This window comes from Leopardus geoffroyi, chromosome B3, assembly GCF_018350155.1.
Source record: "Leopardus geoffroyi isolate Oge1 chromosome B3, O.geoffroyi_Oge1_pat1.0, whole genome shotgun sequence".
Classification (NCBI taxonomy): Eukaryota; Metazoa; Chordata; class Mammalia; order Carnivora; family Felidae; genus Leopardus; species Leopardus geoffroyi.
In genome coordinates, this window is record NC_059337.1 from 121,471,214 (window position 1) to 121,495,369 (window position 24,156).

General features: G+C 50.9%; 1 protein-coding gene across 2 annotated transcripts in view; it reads left to right on the forward strand.

The window, feature by feature from the left end:
- ESRRB (estrogen related receptor beta) overlaps positions 1–24,156 on the forward strand; it is a 173,632-nt gene that overhangs the window by 96,605 nt on the left and 52,871 nt on the right. For both annotated transcript variants that reach the window (XM_045451611.1, XM_045451609.1), the window contains exon 2: positions 19,318–19,727. In XM_045451611.1, coding sequence (XP_045307567.1) covers positions 19,318–19,727 — 410 coding nt within the window. The remainder of the gene's footprint in view (positions 1–19,317; positions 19,728–24,156) is intronic.

Genomic DNA, 24,156 nt, shown 5'->3' on the forward strand with positions numbered 1-24,156 from the left:
CTGGTCGGGGGGTGGGGGAGCCCCACATGCAGCAAGTCTAGTGTTTATAACTGTGTCCTGAGTTGAACAGGGTTTCAGAAGGGAGTCTAACTCTGGAAAGTTGTAGACAGGGTGGTATGTGGGTTCAGCCCCAAACGAAAACAAACCGTACAAAACAAAACTGAAGAGACCAGGGGTTGGGGGGGGGGGGACCTTTATGGAGGCCACCTCTGTGAGCCAAGTACTGTGCTAAATACTTTCTTCTCATTTCCTCTTTAATCCTCTTTAATCCTCACAGCAGCCCTCTGAATGAGGGAATTGGATAGCAGTTCTACAGATGAATCCACCTGAAGCTCAGAGAGGCTAAGGGTCCTGCCTGAAGTCACACAGCAAGTGACTGAGAGAAGTAGACCTTGAAATGAACCCGAATGACATCAAAGAACGTCTTCTTTCTACAGTTTCACACCATGTGACAATATCCAATAATTTGAGAAAGTTTGACAAAAAGTTCAGCTGATTTCCCCAAATAGCACTTATCTTTTCATTTTTGCACATTATTTTCCACGTATCCCCTTTTATATTGCATATGTGTGTAGCCGGTGCAAAGGCCCTGAGGTAGTAATGCCCGTGGAGTATTTGGAGAAGAGTAGGAGGTCCATGTGGCTGGAACATGGGGAGAAGAGTGGAAGGTGAAGTTGGAAAGGGACGCAGGGCTAGCACTCGGGGGGTTTTGCAGACTAGGGTTGGGATTGGATTTATTCTCATCATGTTCTGCCATTGACTTCCAGTTCCTGTTGTACCAACAACTCTGCAATTCAAGCCAGTGGCTGTGGCATTATTTATCAACGTTGAGGCTGTTTCCAGTGGTGTTTGTCTGTGTGTGCACGTGTGTGCACACACGCGTGTGTGTGTTTGAAGGAAATACTACAGGTCACGTTTCAGGCACGTGACCTTGTGCTGCTGCCGAACCGTGTTAGTCTACGTCAGTAGGAATGAGGTAACTGGTTCAGTGTTTGATCATTTGTGTGGCTCGAGGCCAAGAAGGCCCCACTGTGATCGAGAGAAGGACAAGGTGTTCCAGGCAGTGGACTTGTGTGCGCAGAGGAGCGGAGCTAAGGAGGAGCAAAGCTTGTCCAGAGGCCGCTGGCCGTGAAGGAGGAGCCGGGGGTCGGAAAACAGGTCAGCATGCGTGGTGCGCCTTCTTTTCAAGAGGCAAAGTTGGCGCTTTCCCTTTTTTGTCTTCCAGTTTTTAAAAACTTTTTATTAGAATAGTTTTGCATTTGCAGAGAAATCACAAAGGTCGTGCAGAGAGATCGTATATGACCCCGTGCAGTTTCCCCTCCGCTCTCAGGTCACCATGGTGCGTTTGTCACGATGCAGACACTTGATGTTGGTGCATCGCTATGAACTAAATTCTGTATTTTATCCAGACTTTATTCCCTTTCCCACTGATGTCCTTTCTGTCTTCCAGGATCCAGCCCACAATCCTGCACTGCATTTCGTTGCCCTGGGTCTTTAATCTCCTTTGGTCTGTGACAGTTTCTCAGACCTTCCTTAGTTTTTGTGACCTTGACGGTTTTGAGGCAGGCTGGTCAGATATTTTGCTTTTGCACTTTCAAACTTTCTGTTTCCATTTGGAATCCGGATGTTGAGAGGCTGTGAAATGTCGAGGTCCAGCTCGGAACTCAGGAGTCCGGGGGCCTGGGTTCAGCCTCGGTCCCTGACCCATGAAGCAATATCTAACGAGGAAACCTTCTGCCCTTACAGCGGGGGTGAGACTACTGTCCTCTGGGGCCTGATGAAGGGTAACTGGGTAGTCGAGTAAGTGCTGCTCAACTAGGTTTCATTTTTACTTCCATTAGTGGGTGGGGTACCTGGTGGGACTCATTGTCCTAAAGACCTCATTCCCTTCCTCTCCATGAGCCAGGTTGTGAAATGCCACAGGGTGTGACCACTTTGTAGGAGGCTGACACTTTGCAAAAGCTTTTGAAAATAAGATCTTAATTTGATCCTTACATTAACTCCCTGAGGCAGCAAAGATGGGTTTTCTCTGCTTTAGAGGTGAAGAAACTAAGGCCCAGAGAAAGTCAAGAACCTGCTGAAGGTCATGGAGGAAGGGGCAGAGTAGAGACTTGAACTTGGGCGTGGGAGAACCCAGATCTGGTGCTCCTCCCAGCATAGCCTGGCTGAGCTGGCTAGCAGATGGGCAGGCAGCTCTCGGGGGGATGTGCATGGAGAAGCCCCGCTCTTCTGATTGTGGTCTGGAAGGTACTGTCGTGGGGGCAGGAGGGTTGGCATTTGGTTTGGTAGACGCATCAGGGCAGGAGAGTGGAGAGTTATGGATTCCCAGTCTTTATGTGTCATATTGATCTCAGGCCATTGTATTAGAGGCAGTGTTTCATTTTGTAATGTGGATTTTTTTTTTTCTTTAGGTGATTTCATTTTTAACCCTTCAGTTATCTGTGAAACCAACATGAGCAAACAGCTCATGACCGGCATCCAGCTTCCCAGGGAAATCTCAGGGCCCACTGTGTTACCTCCCGTGTCATACGTCATCCCTCTCTGGCAGATAGCTAAAGCTGTCTCCATTTTCCTGAAAAGGAAATAGAACTGAGCCCAGACAAGGCAAGTAACTGTCCCAAGGACACATAGCCTCAGAGCTGGGACAGAAGCCATACCAGTTAGTCTCTGGGCTTTTTTTTTTTTTTTTTTTTTTTTACAAAGTATAATAAGAACTCAGGAGAACTTTGTGCTATTTATTTAAAAAAAAAAAAAAACCCAGAAATATAAACTATAAATATGTAGTTCTACTCTTGAGGGGGTTGTGTGTGTGTGTGTGTGTGTGTGTGTGTATTATAAAGAAGAAAATACAAAGCAGTGTTGGCACCTAGATCAAAAGGCTGAAATTTACCCTTAATTCCACCAAGGCACACACACGTTGGAGAGGTGGCTAGTCTTTTCCAAAAGGGACCCTGGGGCCTGTCGCTGCCATTCATCCCCTTGATATTGGGGGTTCCAGTTCCATCTGCTTTGAACTTTGTATTCAGGGCTCCCAGGCCTCTCCCTGCCCCTCAGAGCTCTGCACAGAGATGACGGGGCGCTGGTAATGCTTCTAGTTCTCGGTGGTACCTCTTCTGCCTGCTCCCCATCGCCCGGGTTTTCAGGTTTCTGAACAGCCTCGTGTCTCGCTGAGCAGGTGGAGTGTTCACCTGCCCCCTTTCCTTTTGGTCCCAGTGGCTGGCCTTGATCTTCCCTAGGGGTGAGGGCCCCCGGGGTGGCTGAATCCCCAGACATGGGTGTGAGGGTGGATTAGAGCTCAAGACCTGAGTCTAGAAGCTGTGTGCCTCAACATCCTCATGCTTCGACGGGTCTTCCCTTCTGTAAAAGTGGATTAAACATCCAGAGTTATTGCGAGGATTCAGTAAGCTTGTGTGTGTAGAGCACTTTGCACGTAGTAGGCGTTTAGCACAGAAAGGACATTTAGTCTTCCGGTTCCATTAAATAACACGGCAGCGTTAACGTCCTCTTTTTCTCCAAAGGCCTTCCTTCTGCATCTGTTTTCTCACTGAGTCTTTACAACAACCCAAGCCAAGCAGGGTAGTTTTCTTGGATCCAGTTTACCAGGGCAGCCGCTGAGATGCAGACAAGGGTAGTGGTATGCCAACGCCATCCAACAAAGCAGGGGTGGGGGGGGGGCGCGTCGAGGCCTGACCCTGAGGTCCCAGGGGGCTGCTGGCTCGCTCAGGTGTGTCCCAGTCTGGCACACACCTGCAGCCATAAGAGCCTTTCTCACGGGCCTGACGGCAGCACCTGGCCCTCCAGATCCCCGCTCAACAAGGACGTTTCTTTCCATCCTCTCCCCCCTCTCCCCAAGAACAGCTGTGCCCCCCACCCCTGATCAGACTTTCCAGTCGGGTTGGCTACTGGTAGGGGGTGGCTCCACCTCTCAAGCCAGTGACGGGGCTGGTGTCATTGCCAGCAGCATCTTGGCGGGATGAAGGTTGCATTAGTGAGCAGTGATTGAAATGCAAAATAACATTTTGATCGAGCCAGCAGGCTGTTTATTTATCAGATCAATAGTCAAAATGCCCCATCTGGAGAAGTCAGTGTGATAAGTGACAGCGTTTCCAAGGGCAAGCCTGGTGAATCCACCTGACCCCCAACAGCTCAGCTTAGGGGCAGGCCAAGGAGCCTGGGAGTGACCCCCACCTCTGCTTTCCCTTTTCCCCATTTTCTTCTATATCCAGTTGATAGAGGAGATGACTGAGACCCAACTGTCAGAACTTTCCTGCTGTGCCTGGAAGGACCTGCGCCCAAGAGAGCAGAGGAGCTAACAGTAACACCTTGTGTTTACTGAGCACTTTACCGTGAACAGGTGCTGCGGTGGGTGCTGTACATTGATCGTGTCTTTTACCAAACCTCAGAGAAACTCTACGAGATAGGTGTCTTTATATGACCCATTTTGCAGATGAGGAAACTGAGATACGGAGAAGCTAAGCGGCTGGTGGCAGAGCCAGTAAGTGACAAAGCCAGGATCCAAACCCAGATGGTCTGGGCCCAGAATCCTTGCACCTGGGCCCCGAGGTCGGGGAGTGGCAGTGAACCCTTTCCAGTTGTACAGAGTCAGGGTTCTGAAGTCAAAGCAAGCTTTTTGCAGCCCCAGTTCCTGAAGGCTTTATAAATTACATTGATTTTTTTTGGTATGAAAATACCTTTTTTTGGACGGTTTGAACCCAGATTTCTCGATGAGTGGGTCTGAGATGTTAGCTTCTCTACGTTTCTTCGAAACACTTCGTATGATTTTGGGTGCTTAAAAGAACAAAAACAAAAACCCCCCAGAAAGTAAGAAAAACCCGTATGTCATTTGTAAAGTCTTAAAGCCAGGATCAGCAGAATTCTATGGGAACCGGTAGCAAGGTTGATCTTTTAGGGTCCTTTCATTGGGAATTGTTGGACTTGGGTCTCTGGGCTGGATTCCTCGCTCTGACTACGGTCCTGTCCCAGGGCTCAGGCCTGGGACCGTCCCATCCTGAAGAGAGTGCAGGCCTTGAGAATTCTTGTTCCACCCAACTCTCAGACCTCCTCATTCATTTGTTCATGAAGCAATGTTTATGGAGCCTGTGCTTATAGTGTTCTAGACACAGGAAACAGCGGGAAAGAAAGATACAACCCTGCCCTCAAGTACAGGGGGCAGAGGCCCCGTGGTCGGAGCATGGGGGTGTCATCAAGAAATGGCCAGGAGGCCAGTGTGGCTGGCACAGAGTGACCACGGGGCAGAGTGGGCAGGGGATAGCATCTCTGCTGGTGGGGTCAGACCCTGAGGGCCCCTGGCTGCTTTGAGCAGAGGACTATTGTGACTTACTCCCCTTTATTTGTAACTCACTCCAGCACTTTCTGGGAGTGACCCCTGCCAAGGTATTTAGCAAAATGGGGGAAACGATAGTACTTACCTCAACAGGTTGTTGCCAGTGACAGGATGCATGTGGCCCTGAGCCCCGCAGGGAGTAAGCCCTTGGCCAGTGGGCACTCTCATTGTCACGACACAGGTGGGAAGCAGGTTCCCAGTTGGCTTCAGAGCCAGGTCCCCGCCTGCCCACCTGAGTTAAGATGTCTGTCTTTGTCATCTGCCCAGACCGCCCATTAGCACAGAGACTGAAAACTTGAGTCAGGAAGAGAAAAGGGTGCTGGGAGCCCCAAGCCTCCTGTGTCATCCTCTCTGTGCACAAGATCACACAGGAAGGACCGCTGCCTTGACCGGGTGGTGGATGGAAGCATCGTCCCCCTCACTGGGTCTGCACACTGCCCTGTAGGAACACACAGAGGGAAATGGGACTTAGGCCCAGCAATAGCACACACACAAGAGACCCAGGTGTGTGATTGTACAAGGAGCAGAGGGGAGGTCGGCAGTGTGAGCCACACAGCTTATGTGCTGATTCAGTCTCGGGTCGCATCAACAGAGGTATAGTGTCTAAGGGGGAGAAGGGTGTCAATACTGCTCTGCTCAGCACCTACCCGAACGTACCTGGAAGGCTGGGCTCTGTTCTGATGTTCGTCTTTGTGAGAAGTAAACAGAGCAGATGAGTTATTCTGAAAGAAAGCCAAAGTGTGAGGAGGCGCGATCCCAGGACCAGGGGATGCTGATCCTGGTGAGGACAGGGCCACCAGGGAGCAGAAGGCTGCCTTCAGCAATCAAGAGGGCTGTTGTATAGACTTGTTCTGTACGTCCTGAGGGAAAGAGTTGTATAAACTATAACTGGAAGTTGCAGAGAGAAGAAGTATTGTGACTCTTCACAAATAACTTTAAAAAAATTCTTTTTAATGTTTTTATTTTATTTTTGAGAGAGAGAGAGAGAGAGAAAGAGAGAGAGAGAGAGAGAGACAGTGAGAGCAGGGGTGAGGCAGAGAGAGATGGAGACAGAATCTGAAGCAGGCTCCAGGCTCAGAGCTGTCAGCGCAGAGCCCGACCTGGGACTTGAACTCACAGACTACAAGATCATGACCTGAGCTAAAGTCGGACGCCCAACTGACTGAGCCACCCAGGCACCCCACAAATAACTTTTTAAAAAAACTACTCTGAGTGGCCAAAGGATGGGAATGGCTGCTTCCTGAACTGGGACTCTCCCCATCCCTGGGGTCTCTAGCAAAGGCAGGCAGCCAAGGACAGATCAGAGGCACTTTGAGGTCCTGGCCTGGTCAGAATTCTCTTGCTGGAAGAGGGCCCTGCCCGCCTCTCCCTGCCTCCCTGCTGTTCCTCCAACTCAGTGCTTTCCCCACATGCCTCCCTCCCTCTCTTTCTCCAGGCCTCTGCTAAAATGTCACCTCCTCTGAGAAGCCTTCTTTGGCCACACTATCTGGCCCTGCTTCGTCCTCCCTTATACCCCCTTCCCCTGCACTAATCACTAACTGAATGGATACTATTTTGGTCGTTTAATTATTGTATTAGGTTGGATAACACTAGTTATTATTACGTACAACCCCAGAGTTTCAGTGGCTTAACACAACAGAAGTTTCCATCTTGTCCATATGACATTTTGGGGAGGGCGTTCGACAGGTAGCCTTTCGTGAGCTCATTCATGGGCTCGGGCTCCTTCTGGTGTGTGGTTCTACCATTCCCCCAGGGCCCTGGGGCTCTCTCCTGGATCCTCTGCCTGGATCCTGTGTGGCCCACCCGTAGGGGGAGACAGAGAGAGCAGGGGGTGCAGCGTGGGGAGTACCGTGGGAGATTCTTCTGGGCCAGAGAGGAAGTGACTTACATCATTTCGCCCACATTCCATTAGCCAGCACCTCGCTGATGGCCACAGCTCCCCATAAAGGAGGCTGGGAAATGTAGTCTCCCTGATGTCTAGGAAGAAATGAAATTGCTCTCGGTGAACTTCTAGCAGCCTCAGCTAGACTTGTTTATCATATTTCATTAATCTATGTCATCATCTATTGTTCAAGACACCATTATTCTTGGAACCGCTAATCAGATTAAACTATAGCATGCCATCGATTCAAGATGCATTCCCGATTGCCAAGATGCTAAAATACGAAAAGATGGTCAGTGAGATATGGTATTGTCACTCCTTGAGGGCAGGAAACTGTCCACCTGGCGTGCCGATCCATCCCCAGGGCTAGAATAGTGGCCGGCACACTGTAGATCTTCAAGGGATGGTGACGGAATGTCTGAGTGAGGGAGGGAGTGGATGAACGAATGAGGAGGGTTGGATGAATGAATGAGTTGCCCTTTTGGTTAAGTATCAGAATGCCCCTTGTGCGAGGTTGCGTCAGGAGGTCAAGCTGTGCTCGCTCACCTGAGCAGAGTGCTCCTGGGTTTCGGAACAGCTTCCAACAATGACTAAGACCCCGGGGACTCTGCCCCTGGCCAGCACCCTTCTCCGCTGCCAGCTGCGAGTTTTTCCTCCCTTGCCGCACACTGATGCAAAGTGTGACCTTGCTCATTTCTTGAGCTGTCCCTCTTCCTGCATCTGTCCCTGGAGAGGCAGCCCCATCACCACATGTCTCATGGGAGAGACTCACTGGCCCAGCCAGTCGGCTGCACACCCCTGGGTCAATCAGCTGGGCCAGTGGGGTGGAGGTCTGTGAGAATGTGGCAGTTCCCGCGGGACGGAGCTGTGTGTGTGTGTGTGTGTGTGTGTGTGTGTGTGTGTGTGTGCGCGTGTGTGTGTGTGCGCGCGCGCGCGCGCATGCATGAGCATGCATGTGAGAGACGGAGTGTTGGAGTGAGGTGTCAGCTCCCAGGAGAGAGGCTAGTTAGTTCTGACAGTTGGTTCCGGTAGTACCTGAATAAGGAGACCCATGTCCTAAAAAGGGACTTTCTTGGTGGAAGTTCCAACACACTGAGAGGCACACAGATTTGTGATTGAATGGTAGATAGGAAAGTGCCCGGATGGATGAACGCTGGGAGACAGAGAGTAAACAGTCTTGCTTGCGGTGAGATTGATGTTTAAGGGGCACCTAATGGAAGCCATGTCATTACCCAGAAAGGGCTGCTGTCATAACTGGCAGCATTTACTTATTGAGCACGTACTATGTGCCAGGCACTGTTCTAAGCCCTTTTCTGTAGTAACTCGCTAATCCTCAAGACCACCCTCTGAGGTGTGCACTATAATCAGCACCCCCATTTTGCAGATGAGGAAACTGAAGCACAGAAGGGTTAAATACCCTGGAAGAGGCAGAACTGGAATTCAGACTCAGGCAGTCCAGCTCCAACCACTAAGATCTGTGGCCCAGCACCGTGGCTGCTGTGAGAATCAAGTACCATCTAGAAATTGCCAGGTGTATTCAGTGACAGTAGGTGGGATGTTTACACCACATCGTGGCTTGATGCAAGGTGAAAATAAGACCAGATTCCACAAGAGTTAAGATCAATTCATAGATATCAGATCTCCAGTAGCTATTGAAAGGAAGAATCCTTGCTGTGTGTTTGGGGGCATATTCTGAATTTTCGATGTTGCCCTTTCGCTAAACACTCCCTTTTGTGGTGTTCGGAGCCCAGAGTTGGCCAAGAGGACTCACGGAAGAGCCACGAGGCACCTCTGGGTCTTGTTTGAGGGGACTCCACTAAGAGGATCCAGGTGAAGGCTGAGGTTTGGGATCAGTCTCTCCAGAGGTGCCCCTTAGTCTAATTTGCGGAGAGCCACCGTAAGAGCCACAGAGGCTGTCCGCTGCGGGCCGGAGCTCGGCTGGTCGATAGACCCTCCGAGCTGTCCCGGGGCACTCCCACTCTGCATCCGCTTATCTCCCCCTGCTTCGGCAGAACTTCTCTCTTCTCATTATGATGGATGCGGCCTGGAAAATCATGGATAAAAAGCCCCGATTGAAAGGCACTAATTACCCATCATTATTTTCCATGCCGTAATTTGTGTGGAACGAGATTTCAATCAGTTGTCCGGGACCAGTCTGGTTTTGACTAATCTCTCTAAGACAAGATGCTTAATTACAGATTTTTGCCATAGCTTTAGCACACAGGGGGAGGCAGGCTCTTGCTGAAGCCAGTTTGCTTTTGGGTCATTTTGCAGTCCTCGGTCCCAGAGAGGGCCCCAAGGGGAGAAAGAGAAGAGGAGTGTTAGGAACAGTATTCTGAGGGGACCAGATAAAATCAAGCCACCACAAGAGTGGTGCTGTGGTAGTATCCTGGCAATGGATGGTGGCAGGTGGGGCCCTGCCAGAGTAAGCCCCTTCTCCCGGCGGGGGGGGGGGGGGTCACCACTACTCACTATGTCTCTCAACCCCAACCAGCCTGGCTCTCTAGTTAGTAACTTGGAGTGAGTCCCAGCTTCTCGGGGCTTTAGTCCCTCATCTGTAGGTCACCAGGGTGGACAGCAGAATCTGTAACTTACAGGCCACTGACCCCAGCTGTGCTAGTGTGTCTGTCCAGGAAAACAGACCTACTGTTGAAAGATACACACATGTAAGGTTTCAATCACATACAACTGATAAAAACATCACATATTAAAATAGGTGATTTAGACTACTCAGGGGGAAAGTCCATTTGAATTAAATACGTGAGTTTAAGAAAAAATTATATAATTACTGGACCTCATATGTATAGGATTGGATTAATTATAATCCTTGCTTCCTAGTACTTGTCATCATTGGCCACCTCACCCTCTCTCCCTCCCTTCCCTGCTTCCTCCCTTCCTCCTGTGTAGTAAGTGCCCCTGAATCCCTATCCCAACAGGAGGCGGGGACATTATTCACATTTAGCCATGTGGTCCTCTGCATCCCATCCTCTATTAAGGGCTCCTTCTATATTCTTTAATGTTTAAAACAAATTTTTATGTTTGTTTGTTTATTTGTTTATTTATTTTGAGGGAGAGAGAGAAAGAGTGCGCGTGCAAGCCAGGGAGGGGCAGAGAGAGAGGGAAAGAGAATCCCAAGCAGGCTCCATACTGTCAGCACAGAGCCTGACTCAGGGCTCCATCCCATGAACTGTGAGATCATGACCTGAGCTGAAACAAAGAATCATACACTTAACCACCAGGCGCCACCCAGGCGCCCCTGTATTCTTAAAAAGGGTTTTTTTGTTTACTTATTTTTGAGAGAGAGAGAGAGAGAGAGCACAGGCAGGGGAGGGGCCGGGAGAGAGGGAGACAGTATTCAAAGTAGGCTTCAGGCTCTGAGCTGTCAGCACAGAGCCTCTCAGAGCCTGACGCGGGGCTCAAACTCATGAGCCATGAGATCATGACCTGAACTGAAGTCAGACACTCAACTGGCTGAGCCACCCAGGCACCCGGAGACTTTTAAAGGAAATTTAGCTGGGCTACTTTGAGGTTCCCTGAGGGGCTGATTCATAACAAATAAAGCTTTGCTGGAGGGTCTGAGGGTCTGCTATAATGAATCGCTCTGGTGGCCTCTGGCTAACGAATTAATTATAGAAATGTACATAAGAGTCTCTCAAGTGTTCAGAAACCATTTTTCTTCTGTATAGTGGATTGCCGTTTTTAGGCTTATTTATCCTCTTAATTTGCCTAACCAACCACTTTCCCTCCTGGTAAATGGCAAGTTCCTTGTGGAATCATCCTGCATTCTGTATCTGGGGACTTAGTTGAGGGAAGAGCTTTGCTGGGTTTGACCACAGGCGGCCAAATGATTTTTCTGGAAGGGGCTTCCGGGGAGAATCACAACAGTAAGCCAGCGTCTGCAGAGTGCTTTGCTGGGCACCAGCTCGGGCTACACATTTTGCATACACTAGTTTATGCTCACGTAGAACAATCCTATGAAGGAGGTGATTGGGCCCATTTTACAGATGGGCACTCTGAGGCTGGCCTCAGAGTCAGCAGCTAATACGTGGCAGAACTGGCTCATCTGATGCCAGCGTGCAGGCTTGTAACCCTTACGTGACAGTTACTGGTTTTGCTCTTACAAGTGTGACCTCAGCACAGAGCCAAAAGGGGGCTGTGGGCACAGCCCTCTGCAGGCCTCCCGGATTGCTGTGTTGTGCGAGGTGAGGTGGGCTTTGTCCCACAGAGGAAAGCAAGCCAGGCCCTAGGCTAACCGGGCCAGTTCAAAGCGCGCTTCCCTCCTTGAGCTGTTCCTCCGGAAGCTTCCCTCCTGCTGTCTGCCCAGCAGGCCGTCCTCAGGGGGCCAGGTCCCTGGGAGTTGTCTCTTGCACGCGGGAATTTCTCTTCCTTGACAGATGTGTGGCAAAATAGCTCAACTGTTTGGGTTTCACTCAGAGTTCCCCAAGATTTTTTGGTCTCCATATGAAGAAAATCTCCAACCCACTCCGTTGTCCAGCAGAAGCAGAGACACCACGCGCCCCGCTCCACCAGTGAGCTCAGGCACCCCTGGAGGCCAGGCCACTCTGAGGCACAAGGCTCCATGCTGGATGTGAAGAGGGCCAGGGGCAGAGAGCGCGCTGGGGTGGGAGGGAGGCCATGCCGAATCAGATGGTGGTGAAATTGAGGCCAGGGCAGCTCTAGCTGTGCTCCTGTTCTGCATGGATTGCGGGGGGAAGTGATGCCTCGAGGGCCTGCAGCCACTGACTTCTGCTCTTGCAGAGGCTGCTTCCACAGGGCCTCTGTCCCTCCCATACAGTCAATAGTCATCGACCCAGTCGGGAACTGGGTCCCAGCCAACCACAGATGATGGACTCCGTGTGACCCCCTCCTCCCCGGATTGAAGCGTCTGCCACGTCCCCTCATCGCGAGGCTGCACCCTCCCTGCACGCCATCGCGGCACCCACCCTGTGGCCACCCCCCCCCCACCCGTGCCTTGGCCCGCAGCCTCCACCTCTGACATCTTACCTGACCCCATCTGCAATCCCCCGACTTTCTCACTCCTTCCTCTGCTCTCCCTCAGCCTGAAGTCCCGGAGTCCACCCTGTTCCTGGTCCCTCCCCCTGTTTCCTTCCACTTCTGCACTCTCTGCTCTCACCCCCTCTGTCCCAGACCTGCACCATTCATCCACCCAACCCCCCACGGCAGCCCACCCCCCCCGCCCCGCGCTCCCTCTTTCCTCATACGTCTATGGCGGTGGTTCTCATTCTGGGGTGATTTTTTCCCCCAGGGAACGTTTGGCAATGTCTCTTCCAGGGTTGGGTTGCCCTGGCTGGGGCATCTAGTGGGTAGAGGCCAGGGATGCTCTCAAACACCCTGCGGTGCACAGGACGGCCCCACAACCAAGAAGTCCTTTGCCCCAGATGTCAGTAACGCCCAGGTTGAGAAACCCAGATCTAAGCTGCTGGAGGAGACGGGGCTCCCCCTGCGTTGGTGCCCCTGCAGTGTGAGCGAAGGGGCCTGGTGAACCCTGGAGACCCTGATTTCTGCTCTCTCCTCCCACCACCACCCCCCTCCCAGTTTCTGTTGCAAACTCTCTTCCTTTTCCTAGACTTCCTGCCCGTAGCCTTCACTCCCTGTGCCTCCCTTCACGGACTGAGTGGAGGGGACAGGGAGGCGAGGGCTCTCAGTTCTCCCCTCTACCACCCACAGACTTCCCCTGTGCACGGCCAACCTCCCCCCCACCCCTCTTTACTGCTTCAGCTCCTTTCTCTTCCTGCATTCCAGATTCACGTCAAACCTCTGCCAGGCCTCCTGGCCACATCATTCCTACGGTACTCAAACCTGATGCCCCTAAAGTCACAACTGGGCTGCTGAAACAAGCCAACCTGAAAATGCAGACTTCTGGGCCCCCCTTGCAGAGATGCGTGTACAAATTATGACTGTGGTCAGGTCAGGCCCAGGCAGCCACCTGTTCAGCAAGCACCTCAGTTGACTCTGGTGAAGATTGAACTGGAATTTGGGAAAAGCGGACATTTTTTACCTTTTATATCTTCAGTCTGTGCATCTTGATCTGTTCTTTACCATCAGCATTGAACGTAGAGTCACCATGCAATTCATTGCCCACTTTGGGGAGTAAAGCGGGGGCGATGGGTACCTAGCAGGTAGGATCAGGATCGCCCAAGGCAAACTGCAAAGTGTGGATCCCATAATTTTTAAAAACCTTAAGTTCCTTCCATTCTTTTAAAAAAAAAATTAAATATATTTATTTAAATTCAAGTCAGTTAACATATAGTGTAGTAATGGTTTCAGGAGTAGAACCTAGTGATTCATCTCTTACATCTAATACCCAGTGCTCATCCCAACAAGTGCCCTCCCTAATGCCCATCACTCATTTAGCTAATCCCCCCTACCTTCCGTCCAGCAACCTCCAGTTTTGTTCTCTGTATTTAAGAGTCTCTTATGGTTTGCCTCCCTCTGTTTTTACCTTATTTTTCCTTCCCTTCACCTATGTTCGTCTGTTGTGTTTCTTAAATTCCATGTATCAGCGACACCATATGATTTTTGTCTTTCTCTGATTGACTTATGTCACTTAGCATGATACACTCTAGTGTTGTTGCAAATGGCAGGATTTCATTCTTTTTTATTGCTGAGTAGTATCCCATTGAATATATACACCACATCTTCTTTATCCATTCATCCATCGATGGATATTTGGGCTCTTTCCATACTTTGGCTGTCGATAGTGCTGCTATAAACATTGGGGTGCACGCACCCCTTTGAAACAGCACACCTGTATCCCTTGGATAAATGCCTCGTAGTGTAATTGTTGGATCTTGGGGTAGTTCTATTTTTAATTTTTTGAGGAATCTCCATGCTGTTTCCCAGAGTGGCTGCACCAGTTTGCATTCTCACCAGCAGTGCAGAAGGGTTCATTCCCCTTTCTTCGCATCCTCACCAACATTTGTTGTTTCCTGAGTTAATTTTAGCCATTCTGATGGGTGTGAGGTGATCTCCCATTGTGGTTTTGATTTGTATTTCCCTGATGATCAGTGATGTTGAGCATCTTATCATGTGTCTGTTAGCCATCTGGATGTCTTCTTTGGAAAAGTGTCTGTTCATATCTTCTGCCCATTTCTCCATTGGATTATTTGTTTTTTGGGTGTTGAGTTTGATAAATTCTTTATAGATTTTGGATACTAACCCTTTATCTGATAATGTCATTGGCAAATACTTCTCCCATACAGAGGTTACCTTTTAGTTTTGTTGGTTGTGTTCTTAACACACGCCCCTCCTCATCAAAGAAAACCAACAATTACCCACAATAACAACAAAACATTCTTTATCTGCCCCCATGATCCCAAGTTCAAGGGAATGGTGCTGCCCGAAGGTCTGAAGGTGTGCCAGGAGGCATCCCACTCTCACATCCTTTTCTACCCTTTGCAGCCAAACTTCTGGAAAGAATTGTTGCATTCACGACCTCCTCCAGCCACGGTACAGTGGTCTCCATCCCCACTGAGCCTTGACACTCCCTGGCGACATCACCTGCCTCTTCCTGACTGCTCGCTGCAGTGGACGCTTGCCCATTCTGATCTCCGCTGACCTTGTAGCCACACGTGACCTGCTGCCACCCCCTCCTCATTGCATTTCCAACACACACACTCTTTTTAAAGCATGCTTTAAAGAGCAGTTTACTTGTTTTAAATGTTTATTTTTGAGAAAGGGGGGGAGGGGGAGGGGAACGGGGCAGAGAGGGAGCTCTGTGCTGACAGCAGAGAGCCTGATATGGGGCTCAAACTCACAAACCATGAGATCATGGCCTGAGCTGAAGTAGGATGCACTTAACCAACTGAGACATCCAGGCGCCCCTAAAAAGCGTTTTAAAGGATGCTTTTTATAGGGGCTCCAGGGTGGCTCAGTTGGTTGAACGTCTTGACTTTGGCTCAGGTCATGATCTCACGGTTCAAGGGTTCAAGCCCCGCGTTGGGCTTTGTGCTGGCAGCTCGGAGCCTGGAGCCTGCTTCAGATTCTGTGTCTCCCTTTATCTCTGCCCCTCCCTTGCTTGCACTCTTACTCTCCCTCTCTCAAAAAATAAATAAACATTAAAAAAAAGTGCTTTTTATATTCTTTAGCTCCTCCGGCCGGTTCTTCTCCCCCCACCTCCTGGGCTTCTTTCTTTCCCATCCTTTAAATTTTGCTTTGGAATGCATGAACGATGTGCCGGAGGTCAGGAGAGTTGGAGACAAGGTTTTTGTGGAGGGTCTGGCCTCTCCAGCAAATTTTGTCCCTTGCCTGGTGCATCGAGGACCCGGTAGCCTAGAAGGGTTCTGTGCCCCCAGAGAGTTCTCGACTCGCACACTGCAGGTCAAGAAATGGCTGTGAGGAAGGTTCTGGGCTTCGGAGCTCTTCTCTGCAGGTTTTGAGGGCTTTAAGCTTGAGGCTTTTGCTGGAGGCAGGTCCTTCAGAGGCCTGGTTTGACGGGAGGCAGAGCGCCACAGAAGAAAGAGCTTGCGTCTGTAGTCAGACAGGGCTGGTTCAGGTCCAAGCTTCTCCTGTCCCTCAGGTGACCTGGGACAAGCTTCAAGCTCCAGCTTTTCTCTTCTGTAAAGTGGGGATGATAATGTCTGGCAGACAGGCTGTGAGGACTAAAAGGCTGTAGTAGAAAAGGAGGCATCCAGAGTGTGACCGCCCTTGGTGGATGGCCACTAAACTGGTCTAGGCCAGCCTCTGGGGCAGAGGACAGACCTGGCAACTCCTAAGCTTGAAAAAACAGAAAAGTTTGGAAGGAGTCTTCCACACAGATGCCCCGCCTGGAGGGGGTGTTCATTCAGTCCGCAAATATGAATGAATGAACAAGTGAATGAATGAAGACTGGTGGGGCCAGCGGCGGGAGCCGGGGGGGAAGGGCGCCCCTGTGAGGGTAGTACCCCCTGGCTCTTTCTGGTGCCCTACACACTTGTGTTTGTTTAGTCTGCTCTTCCTGAGACAGAATGAGCTTTGTTTTTTAGATTTTTTTTAACGTTTATTCATTTTTTTGGTGGAAAGAGACAGAGCATGAGTGGAGGTGGGACAGAGAGAGAGGGAGACACAGAATCCCAAGCAGCTCCAGGCTCTGAGCTGTCAGCAGACAGCCCAATGCGGGGCTCGAACACACGGACTGTGAGATCATGACCTGAGCCAAAGTCGGCCGCTTAACCGACTGAGCCACCCAGGCGCCCTGAGAACGAAGTTCTTGAGATTGTGGGCTGTGTGTGTCGTGACCTTTCCTGTCCTCTGGCCAGCACTTGGCACACAGCAGGTGGCTGGAATAGGTGTGGCCTCTCCCTAGATAAGACATTCTGGGCGGGGTGGGGATGGGGTGCCAAAATCCCAGTCGTGGGAAAGAGAAGAGGAATGAAGTCCTCGGACCCTGCCCCTGTCCAAACACACACAACTGGGATGCGGGCAGTAAAGTAGTGGCTGGACTTCTGTGCCGCTCGGAGGCCAGGGTCAAGTTTGCTTCCTTCAGCCCCTGGAGTCTCCGAGGATGAGATGACAAAAGGCCTACTTTTAGAGAGAGACCAAATGAGGTGGATGACGTCGGCGTTGTGACGTGGTGTTAAGCTTCTGTTGACCTGGTGATACGTGGGGTAACTGACACTGCAGATAAGGGGGTAGGGGGACTAGTGCTGTTGCTATAATTACCATTAATGTCAAGTGTATCTCCCGAAACCTCTGGAGTTCTTTGAGTTTCAGGGAGGGGTGGGGGGGGGAGGGCTGGAGTCTGGGAGCCATCTCCTCGGCAGGATTCGTCACTGTGGGCCTGGGGTGTTCCTGTGACCCGCAGAGCCTAAAGCAGTGGGCAGGAGAGAATTACAGGTGGAAGGACCCCTGGTCAGCTTTCCCTGTCTACCCTGTGCAGAGACGCTGTGGGGAGGTAACCCAAAGGTGCCTCCTGGGGCAGATTTTCTGCTTGGATTGTGCCTTGCCAGGCTGATGGCATTTCCTGTGGACATACCAGGGACCTTCTGGTGGATGGAGGGGAGGCAAGTGGTCATATGGAACCCAGGACGATCACAGCGCACCAGCCAGAGCTATAAAAGGACCCAGAGGAGACCCTCAACTAGGGCACCCTCTGCCGATCTAAGGGAAACACGGTGCTTGTGGGAGGGCGTCTCAGGGGACTTGGGAACGTTACATTTGGAACAGAAGAGACCTGAGAGCCTCTATCTTTAGACGCTGCATTCCAGTAGATAAACTTGAGAGTAGTAACCTCACATGGATCTCTTATCTTTCTATCTGCAGCTCCCGGTTTCTGATTAGAACCACCTGTAGGGCAATGAGTTCCCTGTCCCTGCAGATGTTCAAATGTAGATGGTTGGGACAACCCCTCGGGAGGTGTACTAACTATGAAATCATTAGTGACACCGGGGACGGCGGCCCCTCCCATCGTGAGATTGCATTTGGTGGTGTGGGGGTGGGCTTTGTGGGTGCTGCAAAGCAGCCCTTTCCCTGGTGGTGACCAGTCCTTTCCTCAAAGGGCCGTTCAGGAAACAGGGGCTCCCTCTGGGCATTATTAGAGGTGGATCATGGCTGCTACCCAGCGGACCCTCCGGTACTGAGACCCCTCCATCTTTCTGCTAATGCGGCCATACCACTGATCATTCAGCCCTTTTCCTTCTCCAAGATCTTTCTCTCTTTCCTTTCACCTGCTCCATGGGCATAAGCCTTGGCCAGCTCCTTGCCTCCACACAGCCAGGCCAGGTCAAGGACAGGTGGACCCAGCATGGTTCTGGGAGAAGGGACTTTCATTTTAGGTAACCTTTATGACCCTTCACAGTGACCTTGTCATGTTGGTAATGCTCCCTTGCCTCTGTGGGTGAGGTAGGAATGCTCAGAGCTTGAAATGTAGGGTGAAGAAACTGCTAGGGATGCGAGGACCTAAGGCTGGAAGGGGCCCCCTCATGTCACTTCCTGGAGACACAGTCTCTGGGGCCGGGTGGGGCTGGGAAGCCAGCCTGCTGAAGGGTTAGGGACGGGGAGGGGGAGGGGGCCTGGAGCCACCTTCCAGATGTGCCCTGGGCCAGAGGCAAACCCCAGAGAGCAGCTTTTGCCACCAGCCCTGCCTCTTGCCCTGGCCAGGTGCCTTGGTGGTGTGTCTGGTCCCAGTCTCAGTGATGGCGGCATGTTGGGGAAGCACCAAGCTTGGACCTACCCAATGCCTCAGTGGAGCTGGGTGAAATGGGTTATCAGGTCACAGTACTGAGGGGGTCTGCGCCAGGGCCTAGCACGCTCAGACTTTCAGCCATAGCCACCACGTGCTTTTGTTGTGCAGGAAGATTGGCCAGCTATTTTGTCTGTCACCCTTATGCCAGCAATTTGCAGAGAGCTGGGGTGCCTAATCTAAAGTTTATCGATCAGACGTAGTTTTGTTTTTGGTTTTTTTTTTCAACATTTATTTATTTTTGGGACAGAGAGAGACAGAGCATGAACAGGGGAGGGGCAGAGAGAGAGGGAGACACAGAATCGGAAACAGGCTCCAGGCTCTGAGCCATCAGCCCAGAGCCTGACGCGGGGCTCGAACCCACGGACCGTGAGATAGTGACCTGGCTGAAGTCGGACGCTCAACCGACTGCGCCACCCAGGCGCCCCCAGACGTAGTTTTTTAAAGGACGCCTGGGTGGTTCAGTGGGTTGAATGTCAGACTCTTGATTGTGGCTCAGGCCATGATCTCAGCGGTCAGGGGATCAAGCCCCGTGTCAGGCTGCACCCTGGGTGTGAAGCCTGCTTGGGATTCTGTCTCCCTCTCCCTCTGCCTCATTTGTGCTCTCTCTCTCTCAAAAAAAAAAAATAATAATAATAAATAAAATAAAGTAAAATAAAATAAAACCCTAGTTTTCTCTTTGAGGACTCAGAAAGTTCTGGGGGGTAATGCCAGAAACTTGCTCTGGGCTGTGCAGTGTCCTGACCAATTGACCTTCTGGGCCAGCATTTTATCTCACCAACGCCTTAGCGTTGAGCCCCTCCCAGCCGCCCCGCCCACTCGGTGCCCGGAGCCCAGAGCTAATTCCTGGGTCCGGCGTCACACCCACCGCACCCTCCGCGGAGCTGACTTGTCCGTGCTCTGTGTCCGCAGGCTGCTGAACAGAATGTCCGCAGACGACCGGCACCTGGGCTCCAGCTGCGGCTCCTTCATCAAGACAGAGCCGTCCAGCCCGTCCTCGGGCATCGACGCCCTCAGCCACCACAGCCCCAGCGGCTCGTCCGACGCCAGCGGGGGCTTCGGCCTGGCCCTGGGCGCCCACGCCAACGGTCTGGACTCGCCGCCCATGTTCGCAGGCGCCGGGCTGGGCGGCACCCCGTGCCGCAAGAGCTACGAGGACTGTGCCAGCGGCCTCATGGAGGACTCGGCCATCAAGTGCGAGTACATGCTCAACGCCATCCCCAAGCGCCTGTGCCTCGTGTGCGGGGACATTGCCTCCGGCTACCACTACGGCGTGGCCTCCTGCGAGGCCTGCAAGGCCTTCTTCAAGAGGACCATCCAAGGTGCGTGAAGGCAGGGCAGGGGCTGGGTGGGCGCGGGCAGGGGCGCCCTTGCCTGCAGGTGCAGCGGGGAAACCCGGTGATTCCCGCCAGCTGCCGGGTCGGTCCCCGAGCGGCTACAGCGGGGGTTTGGTAGAGCCCCTTTCCCGCCTCTCAGGGTTTCTCATTCGGGATTCCCCACGAGACTCTAACTCCAGCACTGTCGTTGACACGCAGGCACTCCCCTGTGGTGCCCCAGAAAACCCCGGGAAACCCCACACAAATGCACTGTGCATGCGCCTCTCACTGGTGTGGGGAACACGGTCAAGAGCGTGTCCCTAACGAGCTGCTTTTTGGGGGAGAAAATCATGTTATTTTACCCTGCAGTTCCAGACTTCCTTGCTATACAAAGAGTTGTTGTTTTGATCTTTTAAGGGCACAAATGAAACACAAATATTTTCTCAATTGGGAAAGAGCCAGGCCATCAGAGCAAGGGAAACCCACTCACTCTGTCTGATCCCCGCATGGCCTGTCTTCAAGGGCTGTTGCAGTGCGCCTGTGTGGCAGCTGAATCGTGCTCTGATGGCCACAAGCGAGGGTGGCGGCCTCTTTCAGAGGGTATGTGAGTGATTGATTCCTATGAAGGTGTGCAAGAGCCTTGGTGAGTGGCCTCTGGAAAGTCACCCTGAGTTAAATGGCGGATGATGATGAGAACACTCTCCCAGAGCTGTTATCAAGTTCATGGCACAGGGTCCAGCCAGAGGAATGAACCTGGCACATGGTAGCCAAGGGTGTTACTGCAGGAGGCCATGCGCAGAGCACTTGGGCCATTCGTTTCGTCAGGAGTCCACTGAGCACCCACTAAGCACCAGCCATTGCTGTAGGTGCTGTTGATTGTGGATGGACAAACAGCCCCCCTCGTGCATGGAACTGAAGTGGGGTGATGCCATTCCACTGGGACAGAAACTGCAGCCAGGCTGGACCAAACCCAGGGACACCTATCCCATCCCTTGGCCCTGCCTGGCTGTCCTCAGGGTGTCTTCCCTCCCCCCCTTTCCCATTTCATTTTTGGAAGAGTCAGGTTGAGCTTTCCTGGGATGACTCTCCGTGTCTTCGTTCAACAAATATTTGTTTAAATTTCTTGTGACTATTTATTCATTAAATTAGTTGAGGGCCTTAAGATTGGCCATGTTTCCAGTTCTCCCTGTTAGTTGAGACATTGTGGTGTAGTGGTTGTCCAGCGGGTTCCTGGATCAGACAGCACCATCCGTTACGGCTTAGATGCCCCTGGGCATGCTGCCTCGGTTTCCCTCTGGGTTCATGTCCTTCTCGGTAAGGTGCGATGCTCTCATTCCTTCTTCACATAGAGATGTTAAAAGAAGAGTGAGTTGGTATGTACAAAGCACTTATAATATTGCCTGGTGCTTTGTAAGTGCTAAATAAATGCTTGCGGGTATGATTTTCACTTTTACGATATTACTTACGACGGTATTATTACTAAGACACACACACTTTGTTTTATCGTACACGGCGGGCTTTTGTAATTACGTAGATATAAGTAAAACGGTATATTTTGATTTAGGATTTAAATTATTTTGGCTATCTTAGTTACAGATAATAGTTATTTTTTTAAATGAACCCTTAAAAAAAAAAAGGTAAAAATTCAACCAGTACCAAAGAGTGAAGCAGTTAAAATTACATTTTCCTAGAACCCCAGACTCGGGTTCTTTACACCTTCCTGAGAAGGAGCCATGATACGCACTGCTTTTAGCGAGCGTTTACGGAGTGTGTTCACATCAGGCACTGTGCTAGACTCTAGCACGGTGCGCGCACACATTTCAGTCCCTGCCAGCTTCACACTCCTGAGTCTGGGAGGACACCCTGGAATCTCGGAATTTGAAAAGCACTGTGTGATTAATTGTGAGTCTCCGGCCTCCGCCAGGGTTGAAAACCTCCAGTCTGAGAGCCAATCTGTATCATTGGATATCTGACAAATAAACATGACATGTTTCCACCAGTTTAAGTTACTGAGACGGCAACTGTTTTCTTCCCAGATCAGGAAATGGTCTCGGTAAGATTGCCATTATTTTTTAGATTCTTTGAGGTCAGCTTTTGAAAAATTGCTTTTTAGGAAGCAATCCCGTTTTCTTCACTCCATGTGGTTCTTCACTGAGGGTTCTGGAGGGTTCTGGATCAGATTTTCTGAAAGTAGAGGCTGGGGCAGACTCAGAAACCCTGCTCTCCCTCCGCAGAGGCAGAGGCCCGGGCGCTAAGAGTGCCCTCAGCACTTCAAAAGCCCACTTGAAGGATTTGTAAACAGTCTTAATTATTTGCTCCACAAAGAGGATAATGATCTTTTCCTAGAAGTCAGAGGACAAAGAGCAGCATCTCGTGCATTCAGAGCTCAGCTGCTCTTGTCTCTTTCCTTTGTCACAAGTTCTGGTTCTCCTTTAGGACCGGGAAGAGGTTTCTGTTTAGAACCTGGAAAAGTACACTGTAAAGCTGATGGTTTGCTCTAGTCATTTCATTAAGTCTTTGGTTTTGTTCTAACGTGGATTTTGACTTTGTTGTTTCTGGACATAATGGTTGTAGAAAATGTGGAAACATAGTTAAAGTATAAAAAGGAAGACCAATAATTGGACAGCCTCACAAAGACCAGCGGGTACCGTGTGAGTGTTCTGAGAGAGGTACTGGTGGGGGGCAGGAGAGAAAGACCATAGCACCTGCCCTCCGGACCCTGGCGTCTAAAGCTGAGAGCTGAGTGAGTTTGCAGGCCCAGCCTAAGGCTCCAAACCAGGGTGCAGTCCCCTAAGCGTCTGCGCATCCTGGGTGGCTCAGTCGGTTAAGTGTCTGACTTCAGCTGAGGTCATGATCTCACAGTTTGTGAGTGAGAACCCCGCGTCAGGCTCCTGGCCGACAGCGCAGAGCCTGGTTGGGATTCTCTCTCTCTTCCTCTCTTTCTGCCCCTCCCCCACTCTGTCTCTCTCTAAATAAACCTGAAAAAAAAAAAAAAAAAACAAAGAGGATATTCAGGCCATGTTTTAAAAGCCTGATAACTTGGACTGAGGGCCTCTCATCCATTCACGAATTGATATAAATGCTTGGACAAAGCTCTAAAGTCATGCTAGCTCATATTCTGTCTCCTTAGATCCCTTCAATCTCTCAATTCCATGCTTACCTCAATATGGAAAGAAGTTTATAGAAACAAGGATGTCATGGTAGACTTGAGGAAAAAACCCTCAGACCGCTGTTCTTTTTTTTTTAAGATTTTATTTTTAACCTCTACACTCAGCGTGGGGCTCGAACCCACAACCCCAAGATCAAGAGTCGCACACTCCACCGACTGAGCCAGCCAGGGACCCCCAGCCATTTCTTTTCTATAAACATTTATTGAGTACGCTCTGCGTGCTTGGCTGTGCTAGGTGGGAGCACTGTGGGGCTGGGGGAAGGGGCCGGGAGAGGTGGGCTGAGAATAGCCTACAGGCTGAAGCCTGCTTTTGTCAATCAAGTTGGATTAGGACACTGCCACACCTATTCGTTCACGTAGAACCTGGCTGCTTTGGTGCTCCAACAGCAGGATGCCACAAAGCCTGCCTAAAACATTTCCTGTCTGGCCCTTTACAGAAAAAATGTGCGCTCTCCTGCACTACAGCATTGAACAAGGTAGGTACAGTCCCTCTGTCCTCCTGGGGCTTAGGATCAAACCCCTAGTAGTGCACGTTCAGTGTTTAGTGTAACTTTGCCTGCCCGATTCTGTGTGAAAGGGAGTTTGTCTTCCATTCTGGAGATGGTGAGGACACCAAGAACAGATGAGCTTAGACGCAAAAAAGGCACCTTCCCGAAGGGACACAGTGGCTCCACAGCTAAGGAGATAATCCTCAACCTGACTGAATTTACTAGCATATCTAAGGGGGAAAAAAATGTGCTCATCAAAGAGGATTGATCAGCCCCCTACCCACCCCCGCCAGGCGTGGAAAAAGGAGGCAGACTTTGACAAAGGCACCACTCCTACCAAAAGGGAGTCAGCCTGGGGACAGACTGATGTCATTAAACATTCAGTTGATGTGATTAACATCTTTCTGATTATGATCTAGTCACCACCCCCCCCCCCCCCGCCCCCGCGCCCCCCCAGGTCTTCTGCTTAGAATGATCTTGTAGGTTAGGCACATCAGTTTCTCTTTGTACTTGAATGTGTATCCCTGGGCTTATATGTCAGGTTTTGGAATTTGGCCAATGTGAGTCTGGCCCTGAGAGATGGAGCTCCTTTCTGGACTATGATACTGACCTCACAGTAATGAAAACCTTTGTAATGAGTACCAAACTGATGAAGTGGCCTTTTAGGGAGCCACCTGGGGGACTTTTCCAAGACATATCCCCAAACCTTGACCGTGTCACCCTGCCTCCTGTTCCATTGGGAAACTGGAAGCCCTTGATGGGAATGTCTTCAGTTGTT